Genomic DNA, 26,107 nt, shown 5'->3' on the forward strand with positions numbered 1-26,107 from the left:
AATTAGGTAAACTGAAGACGAATGAAGTTTAAAAAATCTGCCAAAAGTTTCGTATGTTCGACTCGCGAGGAAAAATGTTGACCGCGATCGTCACGTAACGCATTAACCAATTTTGCATTTCACGTAAGACGACAGAAACGAAGGGAGTCGCAATATTTTTCTCCACGTGTATTTGTATCCGGTTTCGCGTTCGCTCTGCCGCCTTCGAACTTCAAGTTTCCGAGGTTTAATTTTACCAGGACGATAAGACAAACGATCGGTCATAACTTAATATCCGTCTCATTTCCATACGGCGCGGCGCTGCTATTTATTACACTTTGGCAACGCCTGCAGACAGCCAATTGCGTGCATCTAAGAATGGCCTCGCGGCCCGTGATTTATTTCAACGGCGAATATGATCCTGCCGACAAAATGGATCCGCTCGTGTGTCGGCTCGATCCGCTGCAAATTTGCGATACCGTAAACTTCCACGCCGGAATAGATTAGCCGGCGACTTTTACGGTCGTTGCTCGATCTCGTTTTTTCCATTCGTTCCAGCGTTCCCACTCGTTTTACAAATCGTGCTAAGTTTTGAAATTGAACGTCGCTCCAAGGATACTGATATTCAAAACTTTTTCTAAGAATTTGTTCCATTCGACATATTTGTATTTGTTGAGGTTATTAGGTGTATGTGAATACAAAGGAACGCGTGGATAAATTGTAAGGTAGAAAATATGTATTTTAAAAATATTGAAGTGTAAATACAAATCGGAATATAATTGAGCTGATCCAGACGCTAACAGTGTTACCCTATGACTGAAAACCCTGAAGCCAACGTCGCCGATCTACCGTTTATGGTTTGCCTTCGACGCAGTCTTTTGTCTATCTGTCGATGGCTTCAGTGCTTGAGAAAACTAAAGACCAGATGTAGAGTTTTCTTAGAAGTGATGACCACTTCAACAGTGTATGCGCGTAAACATCGTAGTTTAGGTTTCGTTAAAACATTTACGAATACCTTCATTGAAAAGCTTTTTATTCGATGACACATATGACAGTGTATCGATTCTGTTTGCATACAAAAATGCCATATCACATTATAAAATGTTTCTAGAATTTAAGACATTCAGAACGTGTTATTATAATTATATTGTTTTACATTTGAATTTTCTTCGTCTGTAACGTCCTCCGAGACCGCCCCGAGCCTTTAAAATCGTTTAGTTTATACCAATTTGAACGTAACACGCCAACCTTCGTGAAAGCGAACGTTCCAGCTACACAGCCGCGACTATATAAGAATTAAATTCCAACTGTTGTCGCCCATTGCGACATCGTCCCGTCCCACTTCGTTTCCTTTTACGAGACCATAAAGAAACGCGACAACGTTTCAGTTCCGTGCATCACGCGCAATTTCACGTGTCTCTCTCGCCCACGTTGTTATGCGCATTAATCGAACAACGACTTCGACGTCGTTTTACCGTTTACCCTCGATACGACGACGATCCTTTTTGTCGTCTAGTCGCTGTTGACAGAACGCTGTTCAGATTGTAATCTCTGCCTCGTTTCCACGAGATCGTATATGTAAACAAGTGGGAAACAGACATTCTGGAAAATTATCGTAGCCGTGGAAAATGGTGGTCGCGCAGCCTCGATGAAGTTATTTGTTGCGATCTTCTCGTCGAGTGCAAAATTCAACAGCCGAGCTTAACGAGGTCGTGAAATACAAGCACATCGGAGAGTATGAACAAGCAACCGCATACCCTAACTACGCTCCTATTTCTCTCTCCTTGTTCGCGTATCTCTCGTCCGTTTTTCCGTCTATCCACTTGCCTGGTTGTCTTTCTCCGCTCGAAGCTCTCCCCTCGGTCCGCCGTATTCGTTCCAAGCTTCCGTTTTCCCTTTGGAGCAACGAACATTCCAACGCAACGAGAGAAAATAGTGCGGTGAACCCCACTGGAAAATTCCCAGGCGCAATGAGTGCTCGATGTAATAATCGAAGTTGAGAAATTCGTGGTATTCGCCTTCCTCCGTTTTACCCCCTCAAGAACGAGAGATATTCACTCATCGCGTATGAAATATCGATCGACCGGAGGGAAACCGATGGAGACTCTACCGCGACTATGAGTCTTAATTAGGAAAAGCGAAAAAAGATAGAAATGTCGAGCGAGTGTCGATCAATAATCGTTCGGTCGTCATCGAATCTGATTTTAGAATAATTGTCGGATCATACGTAGAATAATATTTATTCGATAATCATCGTTGCTGCGCGTAATAAATGTACATTGTTAAGAAATGCAACTTTGCAAATTACACTCTACTCAGGTTCAGCTGCGGCTATTCGCAATAACGTTGAAATTTGACTTCATGAGAAAAGGTGCGACTGAACGTACTTCCAATCTTTCTTACGTCCCAACGTCACGGAACAATGGATGCCGAAGATGTTCAATTTTTCATGGCGACACCATTCGTATTAAAGCAGTGCGCAGCTGGCTGAACGCATGTTACATTTTATGCATACCGCATTTATGTATACGTTATAGACTTTCTTCTCGATTACAAAAGACGAACGAAAAATGAATATTAGATCTGATGAAGAGAGCATGGAGTATCCTCGCTGTCATTTTTGAAATTGTTATTCCGAGATATGTTCTGCACCGTGTAAATTTAGATTTATTTACTCGGACAATGGAATTTAAATTACAAAGAGAAATAACTTCGAATCGAACGATTGTGTTACAAAAGAGAAAAGCTACCGAGGTAGTTCTTTTATGGAAAAACGATATTCATTGTAACGCTTTCAAACGCGTTCAGTATTTTGAATCATTTCCATGGCAAAAAATATAAAAAAAAAAAAGAAAAATACAGGAGAAGAAGGAAATCAAAAATAGGGGGAAATTTAACATCGTAATCCGTAGCATCGGAATTACACGGGGAAAATGGTTGAGAATATTAAACCCGCGTAAAATCCGTTGAATTTCGAATGCGACGCAAAAATATCCGACCGAAATCGTTAAATACAAAACGCACGTCAACTCCTATCGCTGTTAAAATATTCAAACTCGTTCGAATCGACTATATTTTCTCCATTTTCCTTCCGCTTCTTTTTTTTTTTTATTCTACTCGCGCGTAGACAAAGTACTTCCTAGCAATGATCGCTAGGGAAGAAATAATAAAAACCCATCCATTCGAGTGGTATGGAAAAAAGATACGAAAAAGGAAGGGATGGATGGTGGTGTATCGGTGGGCCGCGTCGTCGCGACTAGTACTTAGTGGCCATGGCAACGGGTGGCAACTATTTTTCAGTTTTCCACCCTTACGAGCGTCGTCCTTCTTTCTCTCGACCTTCGGCCTGGATTCCTTCGGACAGGGGACACATTTCTTCTCTTTTGTGGAAACCTTTCTGGAACGCCACCCTCTTTGTGGTCCAGACACGACAGCCATTCGCGCAACACTGAATAATACAATTCTCTTGCCGTTGTTAAACAGACACTATTCGATCGAGGCTGAATGTTCTTTTACATCGGTTCCGTATTGGCTCCGGCACAGGAAGCGAAAGAGTTGATTAACTTTTAAGAATCAATGTTTGTAAAACGTTCCTTTGTGGATAAATTAATCCCTTATCTTTCAATTTCACCTCGTCAGTATGATAAGTAACTATATCACGTTTGAAATAAAATGTAGCCTTTATTTCTAAAACGATATTTATAAATTGTCGGACGTTATATAGAAGCGATCTTCAACTTTACTCGTTAAACTGGTAAATTCACTTTCATATCCATTTTCGAACGATTAACCCTTTCATGTGCCTGATAAAATCGGTCCTCTCGCGTCGCAACAATCGCATGCTTTCACGAATCCATTCGTCCTGGAAGAATTAACACTCGATGGAAAAAAGGGTGGCGTTAAATGGCAGATTCAGAACGATTGAAAGCCTTTTAAAAAAAGGTCTCTAGGAACATAGAAGAAGACCGAAGTGAGCTTAAACTCTTCAGGAGGGTTACACGGTAAAGGCGAAAAGAAAAGAGCCGGACGTCGATACAGAGTGCTGTTTACGCCGTCATCTCTCTTGTAACCTTCATCTTCCACGCCCTCTTTCAATCTCGTTCTTCCCTTTTCCCAGTTTTTAACAGACCTTCCTCGAATATCGCTCCTCCACAAGCGCGTTCGCTCAATACCCTAGGTAATTTACTTCAATGGCCAATTACTCCAACACCTGTCATTGTTTCTCTATTTTGAAATTGTTCCCGTGTAACATAATTTATGATATTGTGCGAATGGTGCTTTTAGCAACACCGGAAGAGATTCATTTCACACACGTATAATTGATCGAACTCTTTTTTTAATCAACGTTATTACCTTGGAACTGTAGCCTGCAAATAAATAATTTTCCTACTAATCATAAACATCGGCGTCACCGCTATATTTAATTTTAATGCGGTGCACTTTGGAAATTGATATTCCAGCGTGCAAATAATTCTGCTGGACGTGACACAGTTTCTAGTTGCTCGAGTGTCATGAAGGTAAAACAAGGATGGCTAAAAAGAGAAAGGATGGAAAAGTGTATTTTATATTCGTAATATTTGAATTGTTTACTGTAAAACCTTTTACTTTATCGTATTGAAATTACAACGCAGTCGTTTTCGTTTATTTACGAATTTGTATATTAAACAATAGGATAAAACGAGTGTATTTTACTTTGAAACGATAAAAGCTAAATACAGTTGACAGAATGAGGGGTGTATCGCGGGGATTCGGAGGCACACTGATTTACTGATTATACGCTTCAACGTCAACTCTTCGCATATCAATCTCATACCACGCTTCTCACGGCAATACTCTGCGAGACAATACTTCGCAAGACAATACTTCGCGAGACTCATTGCACTCGTTTTTGTATGTTGCCGGAAACATAGGCGTCGCTTTCTTCCTTCCAATCGAATACCTTTTTCCGAAAACCGACGCCTTTCCGAACCGATAGAACGAGGGAAGGTGAATACCGTGAAAAGTATACGAACAGCCGAAAGCTCAGACTTCAATGGCAAGGTATACGATGTGTCGATTGCACTAGGGTAATTCATATTGGTAATTAGTTAATTTAAAAATCCTATTAAAATTACGAAGTCTTGATCCGTCATCGTAAACCCGGCCTAACTCTACGGCCCGGCTCTTGTTCGCATATTGCGGACATATATGACTAACATTTTCTAGAGAACAAAATACTTGAAAAATATTTCGTGCTATTTTAAATTACTTTCGTTAAATATTATATATTTATATAATATTAATAAATATGTGTGTCATCGGTCTCGAGAGGTTCAAGTAATACAAATCGTGATACGTATCGCTGGCTCTGTTTTCGCGTTCCTTTTTTCATCCCAGTTTTTACGGAGGGTATTTATCCGTAAAAAATGTCGACCTTGCCCCACACGATCTTTTTCATTCCTTTCGCGCGACGAGACCGGAGTACAGCCACCCCTATCCGCCGCCTCCTCAATTTGCATTTTCCTCCCTTTCTTTCCTCCCTGTCTATGTGTCTCCTGGCCTTTTTGGATCCTGTACCCGCCTTAGTCTGCGTGACAAAGGATCCTTCTAACGATAAGTGGACCAGCCGAACGGAATAAAGGTGTTCCCGCGATGATCCTCCATTTTCAACGTAACACACCGATAAATCTTGGATGGACGACTACGATCTATCGACGAGACTAGATCACAAGCTGTTCTTTTTCCAGGGATTGATGATGGAAATATTTTGTATTGGATAGCTTGAGAAACGGTAATTTTGGTTCTCTAATTTTATTTCTGAAAAATTGCTAAAGTCAATCTTTGTTCCTTCTCTTAACTTTTTCTCTTCATCTTTTAAAAGAAATGCAACTAAATATATCGAGATCTAGGTTCGTGTGTACATTGATATATAATGTTTTAAAATTAATACTATATTTTATATCTGCCCTTAATATTTAGACACGTAACATTTGAATAACATATTCACCGATAATACAATATTTTGATACGTAACGTAATAAGATTATTCGAGATGTACAATCTCGAGCGTAGTAGCTCGTTAATTATGAACATTATTATGACTGATTTATTGTCATTGGTTCATTACTCTACATTGGCAGAACCTGTTCGTTTATCCTGTCACGATCTTTAATTATAGTTATGCAATTACGATAGCTTATATCGCAATAATTCCAGAAATAGCTGGTAATTACCAAAATTCGAGAATATGTTTATACACGATTCTTTATGGAAAAAATGTAAAATCCTGTAAAAAGTACTAGCTGCTTTTTATTTTTCATTTCTTCTGTCAGATTTCTATCGGTAAATAAATCAAGCTTAATCAATACAATAATCCATGTCAACGTAATAATTAAAGTCGAATGAAAGAAGAAAGAAAACATAACATTGAATTTATGTGTCTGTCCATCGTGATCCATCTTCCGATCATTCCACCGCATTTGTATTTCCATCCCGATTTCCGCAAATTATTTGCATGGTACAAATTTATTTGAGTACCCTCTGGAGTGCTAATTTAAAAATTTTCATTGCGAAATGGTGCCAGGAATAAATCACGAGTTACTGGATACGCGATACATCTCGTATTGTTTATTCGCTGCATGTTACGGAGCGTGGTCAATAAATTTTTTAGTTAATAAATATACTGGCATTATCGACGTACAAGGACATTGAACAGAACAGAAACAGATGAGATGTTACACGTTTTTAAAATTCAATATGTTATTGTCAAATCTCATATTTCCAAAACTACCGCTTCATCTGTATTTAAAATTAAAAAATGTATTTAAATATAAACTTGCAAAAACGAACAATAAAAAAGAAATGAAGAAGTTTGAAGGTTCTTTCGACGCATAGATGTAGGTGAAACACTATATACCGCGTGTATACGAATAGAGAGAAAAACCGTAGAACCGACCTCGAGTCAATTGCGAGAAGATAAGTAGCAGCCGTATCTTCGAAGTCGTGCGCAGTTTTTGCCAGTCGGTATCGCGTATGTTCTAAACATGTACGCGCTATACGTAGAACTGAATCGTATTATGCATCTCATCCCAGTTATCCCGTGTATTTACGTAGATTCGCGTTCGTGAGATCCTCCGTGGAATTCTTCTATTCTGCAACCATATTCCCCTATAGCTGCCCCTTCCATCAGGCAAAGCTGCAGTATCGTAACTGAAAAACTTTCCATGCAGCATTTACATGCGTACCCGCCTATGCACGTAAAGTGATTTTGTTGTTACTCGTTAGACGCGTTCCACGGAGATCACTAAAACTACCGACAGAGATCTGGAAACGACGTTTCTTCGTCGACCTTGCTTTCCACCCAGAGGAGCATGCAGTTTTTGATCGCGTTTATGCGCAGATGTAGTTCATAAGAAGAAGAATAATTCAGGGATTTCAAACTCGATAGTAGAAATTTTTCTACAGAATTTTGTTTAATCGACCATTTGCGGAGAGACGCGATCGCGAGAAATCACATCAACGGGAATCGTAAATTCCCGTTACGATAATCGACGCCACGAAATGATCGATCCCCTCATTTCTGTTACAATAATAGGGCTGGTTCAATTGAGTATACACTGAATTAACACGTATAAATTAATGTTTATTCCAACAACTTTGTAAAGAAGATAGTTACGCTGTTTCGTATGTACAAGTTAATTAAGTGATTGATGTAAGGGTAGAAACCCGACAAACATATGTTGACTATTCTAACGTTGAAGAATAGGTGAAGTTTCGTGACGATGCTGTGTCGGAGGAAAGCTAGTGATGGGTATGTCTAGCGCACAGGACCATCGGATTTGTTCATGACAATTTTGGTTAGGAATGTGAGGGCAGTAGACATTGCTTCTGATCGGATAATGAGAAGGTTGGTGGATCAGGAAGGGTATTAGCCGCCCTCGATAGAAAGTTGCTAGTGGGAAGCATCATACGTGAGAAAAACTAACTTTCCCGTGCCTTTCCGTCGTAAACAATAAATGTAAAGAACTCGAGACGAAATAAAAGATGCTTGTTTGGCCTGAAGGACTTTAACTATGAAAATGCCAAGATTTATGGTGGGTCCTTAAGACTATCGAGGGTACGCAATAAGGATGTGTAGACATCTGGATGTCATATTGTCCGCGGTGAGTGGCCTCGTTTAGGTAGAGAGTCGGCCGACGTAACAAATTTAATTAAATGGACAATGATATGAAGTTCCTATCTACCGACAATGCAGCTACGATAGATTGTGACGTTTGAATTTATATTTTGTTCGCTTGTAAATGCTATTCGAAAAGAAGGGATTAATTCGTGTAAATAAATTGCTTGTTACTGATACAATGATACAGTAACGAAATACACGAGGAGTAAATCAAGTGGAATTTAAAAAGCTAAATATATCGATACAACTATAATTTTGAGGTAACATAGCGTTATAAAGTATTAAAGAGTTGATACCACCGCTATATTCTTTAATTTATATCGAGCTGCATATTTTCCACGGTTGAACAGGAGAAGCTTGACCTGAATATCGTAAATCCATTACTCCCATCAGCTCTCTATCTCGTAGATTTATAGTACGTCAATCGCCATTACGCTTGAATGAAACAAGATGCTCATCATGCTATCGGCATAAATATGAAAGCTCTTTCGTAGTAAGTGAATTTCAAAAGGACTGATTTCTCGATTCGACTGATCAGTCGAATCAACCGAGGATTCGTGTCCTCTCCTTTCAAACTCCCTATTTCTGGAAAAGAGAAGTGTTACGAGGACTCGTGTTATAAATCTCAATCGGAAAAAATCTTAGATTCGTGTTGATATATTCGAATATCTTGAGAATATTTTACAAATGCTCGAGTAACGTTTAATTAGCAGAACAATTAACGAATATCGTGTCTGCCGATGAAGATAAAAATGCATTACGTTTCACCGACTTCTCACACATCACGCGAATCGTTTTCTCTGCAATTAATATGCCTGAAAGCGTTTTCGCGTTCGTGCCGAATAACTTCATCTTTGGTTAATTTATATACGCCGAGCAGCCCGGAGAATTAATTAGTTGCGTGAATAGCGTTCCCTTCTAATGTAATATGTTGCGTCTAGTACCGTGGCTTAAAATCGATGTCAGTAGTATGTTGTATACGATCCTTGACGATACTCGATCATGTTAACAATGTCTGCTTCCTCTGTTTCAGGTAAGGATCTAAATTTCGCCAGTAACAATGCCGGTGAGTGTTCATCTAACAATATAACATTACTATCGCTTGTGTCTCTCTTTTGTGTTATATCTTAATCGCTTCTTTTTCGTTGGATAATACTAATTAGATAATATTCTTACAGCAATAGCTAATCGATGTACATATATATTTGTGTGTCAATTGATATTTTCCTTTTCATGTAACTATCATTATTAACAGTGTCTATTTCGTCATCGATGACATTCACTCACCGAAGGGTATCGCGAGATCAATTTTATGGTCAACGAGGATGAATAGTATACCCGAAAACTTTTCCGGTTGATCTGTTATTTATTACGATCGTAATTTCAACATAATTCACGACGCAAGAGCTATTTCCCCCTGTACGAGACAGAAACAGGTTCGAGGGCGATAACGTGAATCTATTCAAATCTACTTCTCCTTTTTCCTCGTGTCTCGCGACTGCAATTTCACCTCGAAGATTTCCCGTGCACCCGAGGACAAAAGAGACACGGGCGCAGGGGAAGATTTACGTACATTACGGGGCAAAGAAACAGGATGGTGGAGGTTGACGGAATGGAGGAACGGAACCGGGAAGATATTCTTTCGAAAAGCCCATTTTCAGTAATGCGTGAAGCTGGGTTCTCCGTGCCACCAGTAGAAATAGATCGAGATTGCAAAATGTAGCGAGATAAGGACGACAAATTACAGAAACCGTCTGGATGATTAGCTCTTGACTAGCGAATAACGAGACGATGATGAATGTCGCTAGGTTTTACTAGTAATTTATTACCTTAAGTGAGCTTTTTATGTTGCTGCATGATACGTTGCTACGCAATTATTAGTACTCGTCGATTCTCGTTAATTATTATCAAACATTTCGTTATTAGTCTTGATTTTATCCCACGATAAATTTAAACTAATTTCGTTAATATTTTTTATTCCTCGGTTTGATATCAACATTCTCTCAAGGATTCAATTTTCAACAATTTCACAAAACGAAATTACCAAAATCAAATTTTCCCGGTAGAATTTATATTCTGGGATCCTTCGATTTTCATGCATCCGGTGTGCAATCTTGAATTCGGTCGAACGCGTGTCTCCTTTACGAAAAGAACGCGGAGCAAAGGGTAGAGAATATAGAAAAGACGCGTAAGTTCGCTCGTTCGCGGATGCGGAAGAATAGAGCGGGACGCGAGCGAGATAAGATCGGCAAATTGCAGGCAATCTGGTTGATTAGGCTGTACGTTGGTAATCCTACAGGTTTCACGAGGGAGCCGAAGTACGACCTATAACAGCTTTCAACCCCCTTCGACGTGTATTAGTCGAAGAAACGAGAAAGGATAGGATGTGGAAGAAACGGCCGCTAACATAGCTAGCGATGCTACATCCGCACGGTTCCAACAGATTAGGGGATTCTTGGATAGACAGCTTGACGAATTCAGAGGAACCTTTCTGCGTTTCAAGAACAGAGCGTATCCTTCTTCTTTTCTTTGTGTTCTTGAATACTTTGGTTTCTTTGTTTGGTAATATTCTTAAATTGATTTTGGCATTTCGTTGTAAGGTTAGGCTTGAATAGGAATTTTTATCGATGTAACAGTGGAAAGGATAAGCGCGTTCGAAACGTAGAATTCCAGACATTTGGAAGGAATGTTTAAGGGTCTCGAATTCCTTTTAAGATTTATCCCAGACTAAAAATGAAAAGCATTCAGCACATATGATATTAAATCAGACCTTCCTTTCTTTTTGTGGTCAAAGTTTGGAGAGTAGGCAAGATTCCAGCAAGATTGAAGTACACTTAAAATCCTCTCTCAAAAGTAACCTCTTTGGATCTCTCTCGAATCCATCTCTTCGCCCCTCATTTCCATGTAACGCCTGCATAAAACGTTACTTATCTCGAGTCTCGTTTTCGTTCCACCTTCATCAGCCTTATCTTTAGCTCGGCGAACTAGCTTGCGCGCCTCTGCAATTTACATCAACACCGAAATCAAACTCCATCGTCCAGCAGCTTTTTAATTTCGATTTTTAAGCCAGATTTTTTCCACTCTTTTTTTTTTGTCTTCTTTTCACTCTTTCTTTTTTTTTTTTTTTTGTCTCTTTCATGTTTTTGTTTCAATTTAGTTTGAGCGCGCCGAAGACTCGATCGTGAAATTAGCATTTCCCGAGTGTCGAGAACAGATCATTGACTGGAACTGGCACTCGATAACGAAGCGAAGAGAGCGGAAACAGGCAGGCAAAGGAAAAAAAGAACGCTTGTGCGTGGAATCGACCGGCGACAAAATTTGTCAGTGTTTCGAATTTGCGTGATATTCCCGGCGATTCGCTTTGAAAACTGAACGCTGATAAATTGTCGCAGTAAATAAAATAATGTTTGCAAAATATACGCGGTTGTCGAAATGATGTTGACTCGCGGAATTTCGTAGAAACGCAAGTGCGTGGCTTCCAGGAGCTTCCTTCGCATTGTACGTCGAGACTATACATTGAAATTATTAAATATTTTCCTGCAGATGATCGAAATGTGAATAATTTAAATTAACAGACGTTGTTGAAATCGCCGCACTCGAACGTTTACTTGTAGAGTTAAAATTCTTCGATTATTTGCTTTGACGTTCATGTTACGGCGAAATAGTGGAGGAATAGGACGTTTCCATTAAACGCTTCTACACAGTGTTCCATTTCAAACATCGCTTTCCAAACGAAATCAAATTTTAATTGTAAGCGAGAAATTATAAAATATGAGTAGAATTTCGCGAGTCGAGCCTCGCAAATATTACGGAATGAAATTTAATAACACATCCGATGGGTAGCCAGTTTATGCTAAACGGACGAACATCCCGTGTTTGCGATACGAAAAATATTATTCGGAAATAATATTCCGCGGGACATCGTATTATTCGTTATTAAATCACGAACGGAACATGATTATTTATTTGGGAGATTACTTTTCTCTTCCGCATTTTTCCCAGTCCGTTGAATCGCATTGTTCGCAAGCGTTCGACGTACCACGCTCATATTTAAAACAAACCGGAAGCCTGGGAAATGTAATAAATTGCGAGAAAAGATCGTCGCTCTCGGTCTGTTTATATCCCCGGAGATATAATTGGAATTAAAGTTGGTCGTAATCTTCCATTAACTCGACCACATTTTTCTCTCTCTTTTGCCTGTCCTTTTGGCAAAAAAGAGAGACAGACAGAGAAAGAGAAGAGACGAGCATGGGATCCATAAGCGGAAGTAGTAATAGAATTTCGAAACGGGCAAAACCAGGGGCAATGGACGGAGAGAAAAACAGAGACCGATGGACAACTAAGGACCGGGAGGAGAGACCGGAGAGTTAGGAAGGATGGGAGAGGGAGGAACATCGTCAACTCGACCACGTCTACCGAGGGATTATCGTGGGTGACAAAGGGATTTGAAAGAGGCGGCACGGAATTGGATTCTGGGAGAAACGCAAGAGGCACTCGAAAGCCGCTTTGTGTCTCTCATACAATAATTATTTGCGAAATTGTCGTGAAGCTGTGAGATATCGAGTGGCTTTTAATGACGTATATTTCTTCGAGGATCCGATAGAAATCGCTCACCATCCCGGATATCGTGTGTTCCGTAATTATTCCGATTCGGCTGAATTAGTCCCCCTCCCCCTCCCTTCGGCCCCTCGTATCCTCAACAGGCCTTTTATTCTTTTCAATTTCCCCCTTTTGTTTTTAGTCTCCATCTCACTCCGTGCTTTCGCCTCGTCCACCTTGCTCGTTTCCGTCGCCGTTTGTACCGCGAAACGTATGGAAAAATACCTACGTGCAGTCCTCTCTCTCCTTCTCCCTTCTTTCCTATTTTCTCCTCGTTTTATTTCCTCTCCTCTCTTTTTTCGTTTTCGGTGGTTGTGGTTTAATTAGAAGCTGAGAAATTAAAACAAACGAACGCACAGGAGCTGTATGCCATGCTCGGTCGTAGCCATTGTTGCTCCCCCCTTTCGTGCTCGCGTGCAAGCAACGTCCTAGGAAGCCGGCAATTTGCGAAGAACCTTCCCACCATCCTGCGGTTTTTGCAACATGTTTTCGCCCATCTTGTTGCTTTCAAAAAATTAGTATCTATATCTACCGTAGCCTAGAAAACTTCGAGCTCTGCAGCAAACTCTTCGTTCTTTTCTGTAACACATCTGAAAAATAATAGAAACAAGAATTGCGTATAAAAGGAACCGTTAACACTATAATCTGGCATTGAATATTGATCGTACATTAGTGAGCATATCGTAGGCGTTTATATCTTAATCCTCCTCTTTTAATGAGGACTTTACGCTTCCAGCGTATTAACGAAATTAACGTATATATTCTTTCAACGCAGGAATAATTCCGAAGCAAACAACCAATCCTCTCTTTCAATTTGAACGTTTCCATTTCGACCACTATTACAGTATCACAACAGGAACGAGCGTCGACCACTTTCTATCTCTGCCACTATCTCTTTCTCTCCACCCCTGTGCAAAGCCAGCCCAAGCAGAGACATACCGAAAATGCATGTGCACCTGAGAATAAAAGAGAAAAAAGCGCAGAATGTACGACGAGAGTGGTAACAACGCGCGAAAGGGGCCGGAACAAATGTGACTTTCAATAAGCGGCGTCGCTCGAAACGGGGGACGTCGTTTCGTCTACCGAAACAACCCCCTTCCTCCCTCGCCGTTCCCTTTGCTCCCTTCGTTCGTTGCCACGCGGTCAAATTTGCTCGCCGTTACGCGAAGCGCAACACGAGCAAAAAGTCGTTGAAATAAGAGAAAGTATCACTTTAAACAGGCAGGAAGAGAATATGGGGTGGCGAGGGAGGAGCAGGAGGAATGGTTGCTCGTACGGTAGCAGGCGTATCGGTCGAATTATCGAGTGGTACGTTACGCTTTTATGCAGATTCGCCGGCGGAACGACCGGCAATTCCGGAATTAATGCCAACCGGACAAATGTTTCGCGGTTTTTCTGCTGAATTATCGTATCCCGGGAGGGTACGACAAAACGTTCGGCCTCGCCTCCGCTGATGTGTGTACATCGTGTACAGTCGGGCCAGCTTACGGGCCTGGATGTTTGCGGACAAGTAGTATAAATAGATCTTCGTAATGCGCCTTTTGAATAGGCATTATTATTAGTCGGGACGAAAAACTTGATGTTTCAATTGAAAATGTATTTGCTGCAGAGAAAGTTAGGCGAGTAGTATAGCTAGGCATTTGGTCAGACCAATAGTACATACGCTGCCATTAACGTTTACTCTTTCAACGTTGCAAAACGAATATTATTGTTCAATGTAAATTATCGAGTAGTAATAGCACGTTGCTTGCCTACATTAAAATGATGTAAAAGGATTTCAAAAGGGAACGTTTGCCTGCTCCAATATCTATAGCTGCGATACAAATAATTTTTGCTACTCTATATTTTCGTATCGTCAAATACACAGAAGGTATTTGGGATTCTAATGCCGGGTGAGTCAGCCGGCATACACGGCTATGGATATACGTGTACACGTGGCTGCATCGTGTACAGGTAGCATGCTCGTGTACCAGAGGGCTATGGCTATTTGTACGCGATGCAACGCGGTGACTACACGTGCCAACGTTTCGTACAGCCATCCCACCATCGGATTTATATTATATGTATATGAGTAGATAGGAACGTATGCGAGCGCACACACTATCACGGCAAATCTATGCGTTCTTGTCAAAGTTTCGTACATTACAGTTCTCTTCGTGTACGTGCGACGTGTGTACATTTCATGCACGTATAGGGTGGAGCGTACAAAAAAGACACTGGAAATTCTACCGCTCCGTTTGTGTACACGAAAACGTTGTGAGGTGGATAATGTTATTTAAAGTTCAACCACTTTTTGTTAATTTAATTCTCATTGTTTCAGAACGAGAGAAATTATTTCGAAATTGCCGCACGAACGGTTGAAACTTTAATGAAGTGTACTACTTTAATTTAAACTCGTGTAAACTTTTTATACACTCGCTCTTGATTAATCATTTTCTACATTGAGAACATGTTCCGAGTTGCACATAAATATAGATCAGAAGACTATACCTAACTACTAACAAGCCGATAATGGATTTTCTAAGAAATTAGAAAGTACGATTTATAAAGTTTAAGGTAGAAATTAGTTAAAGGCAAAAGCAGACGCGATAGGAAATCAACCGAACAGGGAATTTTGTTAATTCCTCCTATGCGACCGATACATGTTTGAAATTACGTCAATCCGAAATGTTATTGAGTAAAATTCGCAACAAACCTCGGGAAAATTCCAATATTTCCAAATTTTTACCTTTCAGCCCACGTAGCTCTATCGCGATGGTATTTCAACCTTGCCGATTCAACAAAAATATTCCATTGTTCCGCTTCAGACCTACTATCCTGTATACATATAAATACGTCGAACGTTCGGCCGCGTGTGACACGTAGAAGAGACGGGTTTTAGGAAAATGTTATCTTTCTGTCACGAGATGTTATCCCTGAAAAATCTTGTCTCCACGATGCTTACGCGTATCTGCCGGGATTTCACTCGTACAGAAAAACGGAACATGCAGGCAATAGAACCCAGCGTGGAAAACGCATCAAGGCGACGTTTGTACATTGCTGTACCTAAGTATTTGAACATCCGACACAATTCGAGCGAAAGTTGTTTCGAAGATACAATAGAGGAACATTCTTCGTTATTAATTAGTTGCATATAACGAAGACTCTTATACAAAGCATACTTCGTATTTTATATACAATAACATGAAAGTGTCCAAATACATAGTGAAAATATGATGTTCGTTTTTCCGATTAATCATATATTATGATCATTACATAAAACTTAATTTATTAATCGTCGGAATTCGGATTAATTTCCAGGGCAATTATTGCCGACGCGACGCCCTCCTTCCACGAACGTTTAATTCAATCCGTTGCCGACAATCGATCTAGAGCGCACTATCCCGCGAGTTCTCGTTCTCTGGTTCTCTGTTACCATCTTTAGGACGGTTTCACCATCGTCTTTCGTGTCCTTGTTGCTTCCATCGTTGGTCTTCCGATGTTCCCTCATTCCCTCGTTCTCCGGCCGTACTAACTCTTCACTGATATCTTGTTTTCCATCCCTCTTTTGCGTAATCTGTATCCACGCTGTCGCCCCTCGTGCGCGTTAATCGTATAGTTTCCAGTTACGTGTTTCCAGTAGCAAACGACGACGACGACCGGGTCACCGAGTACGCCGGCGGTTGGTACGTCTGCCCGTAATACCAACGCCCGGTGGTTACATCACGTCTGCGAATTACCGCAACTCCTGCGATGCTAAATCCGCCGCGTCCCCGTGATTTCCGACCGTGTACGTCTTCCTTGGTTAGTTCTACGTTTCGCTGATCGTGCCCGCAAAATTTCACATAATTATGAGATATTACACGTATATATACCGGTAGATTTTAAGACCATTAAGGTTACGTACTGTTTCATATAATTTCGTGAGTTAATTAACACATTTTTCTTTCGATGTAAGAAGATGTAGCAGAATATTAATTTCAAAACCAGTTGACAACACAATTAATGATCACTGTAAAGGCAAATGTGGCAGAACGTTAAAATATTTCACAGGAAGTTAATGCCGCTCTCAGGACAAGCAATAGCCATTAAAAAATTACACAGTTAGAAATATGTGTTTGCGGTGAACAAGTCGGCGATATAACAAACTGAACGTTAGCTATCGGGTTATTGGCGGATTTACGCGACTCCAGCCTCGAAAAATGCCGATACTTGTTTCTACAGCAATTGTTCAGAAACTCTGTTTTCGCCCTTCAATTCTATGCCACTTAAAAGACAAAGGAAGCGGAACAATAAAAGAGAACAAATACAAAACTAACAAGATATGTATCGAGTATATATACACATACGTATCTACGTTTCGATCAAATAAAAAGGAGAAAAGCGGAAACCGTACGCGGCGGTTTGTATCGCAAATATGTGGACGCCGGTTCACGAATAAATTCGGAGCATAAAAACAATAAAAAGGATTTATGCAAACATACGACGAGCCCAATTTTATTTTCCATTTGTAGCCATTTTTCCGTTGCAGTCGGGCATTAGCCCGTTTCAAATGAAAAAGATCATAAATCCGGAACTTGTTCGAGAAGCGAGACTACACTTTACGAGTTTTTAAACGTTGCCTATGAATTATTAATCAGTCCCACGTTATGCCATCGTATTGGTAGAAAACGCACACTACGTAACCGAGATTATAACCAAATCCGAAAGTGCACACAATTTTCATTCCTCTCGATACTCCGTTTCTAATCTCGAAACCTATCCGCATGTTTCGACACACGGTTCAATATATTGAAATTCAACCGTACGACATTTTCCCCGACGTCCTAGTCGCCTGGAAAAAGATACCGCGAACGTGGGTGTGGTTCGCGTCGATTTCCACGATTTTCGCTGACTTTCCAGGGACGCGGAGAGGTGGAACGCCTCCACGTTTTTGCCACTATTATTTAAGGCAAAACGAAGGGGTGAACGGGATCTTTCGTCGTCGATCTCGTAATTCTTCAAACGACCAAAGAAGAAAACCAACCCCTCCAGTCGATAGACCGAGCAAGTTATCGGGACATCGAGCTAGATTTAGGGCTCCATAAGTTGCGAATCCGTATGTGTTCTGGAAAACGGGATACCTATCCCCGCGTTTCCTTATATCTGTCACGAAGTCTAATCTCGATCTTCACTGACGCTTTCGAACAGATACGTAATACGGAGATCCTGTTAGCGATAAAATCGAACGATGATGCCCACGAATATGAGCCCCTTGTCGAAGCGCGTTTCCATTTTCATACACCGGATATTTTCGCGATTTCGATCGCGTTGCGTAATTTATTTGAATACACCTGGGAGGTGGAATGGTGGCACGCGATGCGATTCTGACCCCGAAATTAATTGAAACCGGGCATGTTAGGGTCCGGCAGATTTCGATCGGGCATGGTGTAAGGATGTCGATCGAGAATATGATACGAGCTGTATCGTACGATCGTCCGGCTTTCTATTATTTTCCGCTGTATCAAGTGGATCGTGAAGTGTTTAGTCAGACTTATTTTCGTGCCAGTGTATCGTTCGTTTTAAACGAGTAACGCGCCTATCGTGAGTATCGAGGTAATTGAGTCTCATTGCTTTTTTCAATTTCTGTGTTGTATTTCTATTTAACATTTTCGCGTTTGTACTTGTTCCTATAAATTAGAAAAATGTAGACATATAGATATATAATTTTCAAATCATCTTTTATAAGCCAGATACCAAATAAAGTAAAATAGAATCAATGTCTAAAGAAAATGTATTCTGAAACGATTGAAATAAATGGAAAAGACTATAATTTTCGTTCCTATAGTTTACTATGAAACTTTTAAATTTCCTTTTTAAGAACTATAAAAGTAGAAACAGTTGCTGTTATAAAGTTTCTCGTAACTACCTCATTCACCGTTCTTAATGCTACACGATTCGATCGAATTTAATTTACTCATCAAATCCAATTTTTCTTTCCAACGATGTCGTTGAATGTGATTCGTATATCTGTGACCTTTCCCGCGAAGAGACTCTGCCGTACAAAAATTGTGTAACCCGTTCTAGGCAAGCGATCGATTCCAGGATATGTGCACGCTCGACTCTCGATATCTCGACGCAAGCAGTGGAAGCTCATCGCAGGTTTCTGTGATGGAGAAAGACGCGATTTGCCGGCGGCAACGGAAACAGTGAGTTTTCAATGCCAAGAAACGATCCTTTTTGTCGACGATCCTCCATTCGTATCTACCATCCTACTTTCTTGAATTTAACGTACCTCCAGGGCAGGAAGAACGACGAGTAAAGCGAATAAGAAGCTGAAAGACAAAGAGAGAGAAGAGAAGGAGATACGAAGAAAGAGAAGAAGAGATATAAAGCTCGTTGATTGGCTGTTCGTTGAAAGCGCAGAGAAACGAGCAACGCAATGGACAAAGTGTAAAGGTGACCAATAAGATTACTTGCTCGATCTTCTAACGTAAATCCACTTTCTAGTTTGTTCTACGAGACTCGTGTGAAGCATTTTTCAAACGATCCCGCTTTCTCGCTCGACGTTTCTCCTGGAATGATAAACTAAATAAGAGAACATTCGCATTTTGGAAAATTCTCTGACGAAAAGAAATACTTTCCTCGTGCAACAATTGGATATTGAAAATGGATCGCTGAGCTGCGTATGCCGAAACATGGTATATCACGTTCCTTCGCTGATATCGCGTAAAGCACGAATACCGATGCTCTTTTTCATATTATAAACGGTTTCGCCGTAAACTATGCGAAATATTTGCTATCTGCGAACAGCTCCGACGTTTAATCTTCGCTCCATTCGTTACACGTCCTATCTATGACCTTTTTTTTCCATGAAAAATGTATAAAACTTACAGCGAAAAAAGACGAGGGAAACAAAAGTTCATCACGAGTACAATGCGAAAAATGTCAAAATGATGCTTTGTTAAAAGCAAGTCGAACCGTGGCGGTGATCACGTTTCGTGGAAATCTTTTCCTGATTTTCAGGAGGTCGCGTGGAAAAACGTGGTTACGCGTTATTGTTACGTGCAGTTGGAGAGAGTATCGCAGGACGGGAACCATTTCAGATTTTCGCCGAAATAAATATCACGTATAAATTCATAAACGGAGAGTGAATATCGTTGTAGTTTTTAATTTCATTCATGTTCGTTCAACACTACCAATTTCGAACTCTCGATTGGATAGAGATTGATATTCTAGAAACTCGAGGATGTTACAAAAAAATGTATAAATGTATAAATCATGAAACTCTAAATGTGTGTTTAAAATCTGAGAAGAGTTATGGAAATTATATGAACGACTTATTAGACGTTTAATTTTATGCAAATATATAACCATCTTTTTTAAATATACTTTTACCAATTTAATTCTTAACGTTTTACTATTTAATATCATAATTCCTCTTCTATTGACTTTAAAAAAGTTGCCAATAAAATTTATCGAAAGTCCAAGAGAGCAAGGATATAAGGATAAAGTATAGTTCAAGGTATTAGTAGTATTGGTAATATTCAAGTGGAAAAGCAAGAAGAGAAAGAAAGGGAAGGAAAAGAGATGAGATATGCAAAGGTGACACTAAACACTAAACGTGAGCTCGTAAGTCATAAGTCTGAAACGTGACTTGAAAGTATTTTCCTTCAAATACGGTCTCCTGCATGTAAGAAATAAGTCACCGAAGGTAAGAGTCTTCGTGTCGCGTTTAATTAGCGGTTTGGTTTTGATCGATCCCTATCGATCGAGCATTTTACGTGTGCTCGTTTAATGTATTCATTAAGGTCGATGCTGCATTACCTCTTTCGGTAATATCGACCTCACTTTAACGAGCTTGAGGACAGGCGAACCAATGACGTGTCAACCTCCTTTTATCAGCTTGCTTCAGGCCAAGTCGACTATGTTTGATGTGTTAGCTACATGTGTATCGTTCCCTGTAACGCTTGGTCTGAATTAAAGCGGCAGCATTTGTACGGATTACCACTTATCCTTTAATATCATCGTTTGTCATATATATAGATATTCAAGTAACGCAAATTTGAAAATTGAGATTCAAAATCCAAAATTTGAAGCTTGAATTTAACCTATTGCCTTAAAATTCGTCCGTCTATTAGATGTTTGTGGAATTTCGGAAATTGTATAAAGTACATAACTTTGCGTATAAAGTAACATGTTCTATCTATGCCTTGAATAAAATTCGAATTAACGAAATTATTGGTACGGTTAAAGAAATCGCTAGAAGCGACACGACGAGAACAAATCGACAGATAGCGCGTTACTCTTTTTTTTTCACTTTTTGACGAAACACACTCGTTAACGTTCCAACGAGGACGCTATCAAACAGAACTTTCAGAACGTTCATCCGCTCGTGCATATTAACAAAAAAATTTTTAATGTTTCTCCAGTGAAAAACGGTGAAGAGAGAGAGAAAGAGAGAAACAGGGGCAAAGGGGTTAGAGAGAGAAAGAGAGAGAAAGCGGGCGCAACGATGCCGTGGCAATTTTATCCACTTCTCTTCCTGATGAGATTAATTTTTCTGCTATGAGCTCGCGATACTCGTGCAAATGGCTGTTTTGAACTCGAGCGCCCGCGTTGCCAGGGATTACAGGACTCACACATGAGAGACGACGTTCGTCGCGGCGTCGTGTCGTCGTTCCAGAGGCTCGAACGGCAACAGTGACACACGTCGCTACGGACGTGATTTCCGGAACTTATCGGTTTTCGATCGTGTGTAACGAAGCACCGAAACCAGCCGTAGTTTTCGTTGATATTTCGCATAAAGATTCTCTTCAGATTAAAAGTCGTTATTCGTTTCTTGAAAATGAACGTTTTTCCAACTGACATGGGCTGGACAAATTTTGGTCCGTTAAAAGAATTCGAATACGCGAACTGTTCGCGCGCGAATGGAATTGAATGGTCGAAACTTTTTGCTCGTAATCTCGTGGCAAACGCAGCTAGAAATCGCTTCTAATTTATTTAATGCGACCCGCGCAACATTAATTCTATCCGTCGTTCAAAATAATTAGAGGATTATGCACTCGAGGTGGTGTATCGTTTAGTAAAGCGCGCGGTACTTTAGAAACTCCGAAGTTTTACGATAATTGAATTTAGATGCTCGATAAAAATATGATGTGCCTTAGGTAATTTATTTATCAACAAATACATAGATAATTTAAAAATAGTTCCGTAAGTTTGCACGACTATTGCAAAATATTTTCATGACCCTATTTTTTAATTCTGAACTGCTTATAACGTGTTCTAAAATCGTTGAAATTTAGAATACGAATGCTCATATCATAAGAAAAATATTCACTTGTATTCTGTAAGTGTATACACATACATATACATTCATCTGCTAAAACCTAGCAAGTACTGTAACGTATCAGCATTTTGGTAACACAGAAACTCAAAACTTTGTGGCATTTTCATTTCTACATCTAACATTTACCTTTTTGGCTTTCTATAATTACGTAATAGATATGAAAGAAAAAACAAATGAAAAAAAACTACCGAAATGAATATAATGGAATTGTTTCACTTTATGTAATAGTTCTAATCTATCAAAAGTTAGTTTCAGACCAGTCACGTTTATTCAGCGAAACGATATATTCGTCATGACGAAGAAAATCGAAGTATCCAATTGAATAAGGAAAACAAGTGGGTCAACGTACCAGTTCCTTAACAAGAATTTTTTTCGATAAATTTCCGTCCGATATCGATTAAGCTTAAAAATGCAACGGGGTCGTTACTTGCCACGGTAAGAATCGTTATCTGGCCAAGAGCATCGGATATACGTAATGATTCGTGGAAACCTGTACTTCCTGTAGAAATCTACCCCTCTTTTTCTCTCACCCTTAACCCATTTTCCAAAAGTCACCTGTTTTAGCTTTCGATTTTAACGATTTCGTCAATTTAAGTTTTCCTTTCAGTTATTCTTCTGCGTGGCTTCCCATTTCGTTTCACGGAACCAACGGTGAATTACGAAAAAAATGAGATACGAAGAAATAAATGGTAAAAAGGAAAGAGAACAAAGAAAGAAAGACGTTACTGGTAGGGGTTCTCAGACTTTTTTCAACGGAGAAAAATAACGTGCGTTGCTCTTTCGATGCTCTTTCGATTCTCTCTCTTTTTTTTTTCAAAAAACAGCAAAACGCCGGCGTTCACGAGCGATCGACACCTCTCCTCCCTGCCGGTTAGAACTACCGTGCAACGAAACGATCTTCAAAGAGCTATAGACGTTCAAAGGGATTTCGTAACCAACGCGAAAGGAAAATCGAAACTTTGGCTACATGCGTCGAAAAGAACATACTCTTTACGAAGCGTGAATAGCCTAGCAAGATGTGTTGTAAAAACTCGTGCTTAGCGAAGTGCCTGTTTTTCTTTTTGAGTGGATATATTAATACGTCAGACAGTCGTAACAGTGTTCGTACATCCTATACCTAGCAAGGTTGTCTTTATTAAAACAAAGTTCTGTTAAATTTCACGGTAAGTAGATTCATTAAAAGCTACTTCATGCGTCAATGAATAAATATGACGTTACGCGAAGATATGGTTTGCTTTAATAAAAACAGTCCTTTATGAGATGAACATTTCCGTATGTGAAGAATTAAAAAGTACTGTTTTCATTTCGTAAAGGCCGAATGTTTCTCCAGACATGAAAGGAATTATACGAAAGTAATTAGATATAATAAAGAAATAACGAACAGTGGCGATGTACGGCGTTTCTTTGACGCAGAGATTGCGAACCATTACCGCGACGTTACCGTCAACGCTTTACACGTTAAACGTAACAGCGTGAGTTTGCTTTCTCAACAAGTTTCTACTTAAGTCTTGCGGTTCTATTACGTCGCGGCGTTGCGATACACACTCGATCGTATATTACAAACTTTACTCGTAACTAATGCCACGCTTTGCCTCCGTTTGTTCAGTAAACGACTGAGACCCGGTGTATCAGGCATGGCACAATTGAGAAACCAGAGAAGCAAAGAGAGAGAGAGAGAGAGAGAGAGAGAGAGAGAAAGGGAGGGAGAAAGCTGACTTCCAATTTTCCTTTCGTTATGAACGGCCTTAGCCTACGTGGGAAGTAGTGTCGCTGCTAATCGAATTTCACTCGTTCACTACTTGATTAGTTTAATTACTTACCCTTTAACTGCTTTATTCTGCCTAATTAGCCTCATACTTTGATACATAAAACTTTTGCAGTTTTTTAAATTTCTTTCCTTTCCAATATTTTCCTATCGGAAAATATTTTCATACTGTACATCCAAAAAAATAGTATATGAGAATGAAAGAAAGAATTACATATACAGGTTTGTGTAATCGGTGATACAATCGATTGGCGGATGGTTTTACGTGAAAAAATGAATTGAAATCGTAGAATAAATTCTCATGACGCTTTGTTTTCGAGAAAACCGAGATTGAAAATTTGACAAGTATACTTGAACTTCGTTAATTCCGCACTAAATAGAAATCGATAATCGACAGAAGGTTAAATTGAATAAAAAAAATGTTGAATAAAATTTCTTCATAAGATACTTCGTTTTCGAGAGAAAAATAAATTTGGAAACGTATCACGCGTGTGCATTGGACTAGGTCTTAATTAAACGTGTCGAAATTTTATTTTCTTGAAAATGATGCATTAAATGGAAAAATTTTATTTCACATTTTAGACTTGTTTTTGCATGTAAAATAACCTCCTGTTGATTGTTTGCTCATAGTCAGTATATAGCCAAGTTTAAGTATACTCGACAAATTTTCAAACTCGATTTTGTCGGAAACGAAGCGATATATGAAAAAATTTTGTTCTATATTTTCGATTTATTTTCCTACGTGGAAGCACCGTTTAGCCGGTTGTGCCACCAGTTGCAAAACATCCTGTACATTGTATCAATGAGACTACAGAAATTAATCGTAACCCGTAAATCTTTGCCGTAAATTAAGCGTCGAACGTTGAATGTTAAATGGCGGACGTTAAAGGATTCAAGTTTTTCTCCATTAGGGAATACTGCTAAAGTCGAAGCGACCAGCTCGAGTAACGTTGCTGGTTAATTTTCCAGTAAATAAAGGTGAGAAATAAAGCAACGAATCCCAATGGGAAGAGCGGCATCGTATCGCAAGAATGGAATCGATAGTCTATTATTCTGGCTTAAGTTGCTCGATTTATATGTACACCTTGCCTCCGTTCCTTGGCCAGAAACTCAAGTGCACCTACTAGCTGAATTCAGTTTCTGAGATTTACACTTCCCTTTTCTCCACTTCCTTCCTGTGTCGGATGATTTTCGCTCGGGAATTAAAAAAAAAAAATATATATATATATATTATCTCTGGAAAGCGAAGGGAAGTGGAGAAGTTACCTCGCAGTTACTATTATGTAGAGTTCGAATTTTCGCTGACTATTGTATTGCAAAGAGAAACATGCAGCATTGGCACGAAAATGTAAAAAGATCTTAAGACCAATTTACTTATTTTAGATAACATCACGTTGTTCGATATAACAAATCTGATAACATAAAGCATTATCGATTCCCTGCATTAATAATCGATGAATTAAAATTGTGAATTGAAAACAATGCAAATAGCCGCTGTCGCTTTAACGCGCTCCACGTGCAATTAACAGAACCCTAGTGGCACTGTTAAAATTCCACCAGCCCGGAACGAATAACAATAAGAGAGCATAAATATATTTAACGGCGGTGAAATTCATAGAATCCCCCCACCCATCCGTGATCCCCGGTTGGCGTTCAACGAATTCGAATATAAATCTCCCGCGCGGAAAGGTCTTCCGGTCAGGGAGCAGCGAGTGGCTCGAGATAAATCAAACGGTCGCGTCATTATTTCCCGGCGAAAGGCTTTCTCAGGCTCCTCCGCGGAGACATTGTCTCATGTACCGTCTGCCGGCCGGAGCTGCCCGGCACCAAAAGGGAAAGGAGGGAGGCCATCCGGTTTCGAAAACAAAGGAAAGTTGGCGACTAGCACGACGAGTTGGCTCGCGCTAAGAGTATTTGGACCGAGTTAACCCTTTTTCTCCGTTCGACCCGCGGCCTCGAGAACCAGGAGGCCGAACACTCGCCCCCAGGGTATGAGTTACCCTTTATTTCCGGCGAACGATGTCCAACAAGGCGTCCGCCACAATGGGACCAACTTCTCATTGTGTCGTGTGGCCTGTACACACGCTCGCACTGGATTTGCACCGTACAGGTTCACACACGGTATCGTGAAATTTTCTCGTTAACTCTTGTCTAACAGGCTTCAAGGGGAGGAAATAATGACGAGGGTGTTGAACGAAAGCCAATTCCTGATATATTTGTTCCTGGATACTTTGCTCGCATCTGACGATGGAACCATATCGTTGTATAATTTTCAATGGAATCTTGTAAGAGTCATATG

General features: G+C 39.9%; 1 protein-coding gene across 9 annotated transcripts in view; it reads left to right on the forward strand.

Annotated features, from left to right (window-relative positions):
- The window catches only part of LOC139995443 (agrin), a 385,320-nt gene that overhangs the window by 168,203 nt on the left and 191,010 nt on the right, over window positions 1-26,107 (forward strand). For 6 of the 9 annotated variants that reach the window (XM_072018917.1, XM_072018913.1, XM_072018912.1 and 3 more), the window contains one exon: window positions 9,171-9,203. The exons of the other annotated variants lie outside the window; for them this stretch is intronic. In XM_072018917.1, the coding sequence (XP_071875018.1) occupies window positions 9,171-9,203 (33 nt within the window). The remainder of the gene's footprint in view (window positions 1-9,170; window positions 9,204-26,107) is intronic. 9 annotated transcript variants of the gene reach the window in all.

The sequence above is a fragment of the Bombus fervidus genome, chromosome 16, assembly GCF_041682495.2.
Source record: "Bombus fervidus isolate BK054 chromosome 16, iyBomFerv1, whole genome shotgun sequence".
NCBI classification, from domain to species: domain Eukaryota; kingdom Metazoa; phylum Arthropoda; class Insecta; order Hymenoptera; family Apidae; genus Bombus; species Bombus fervidus.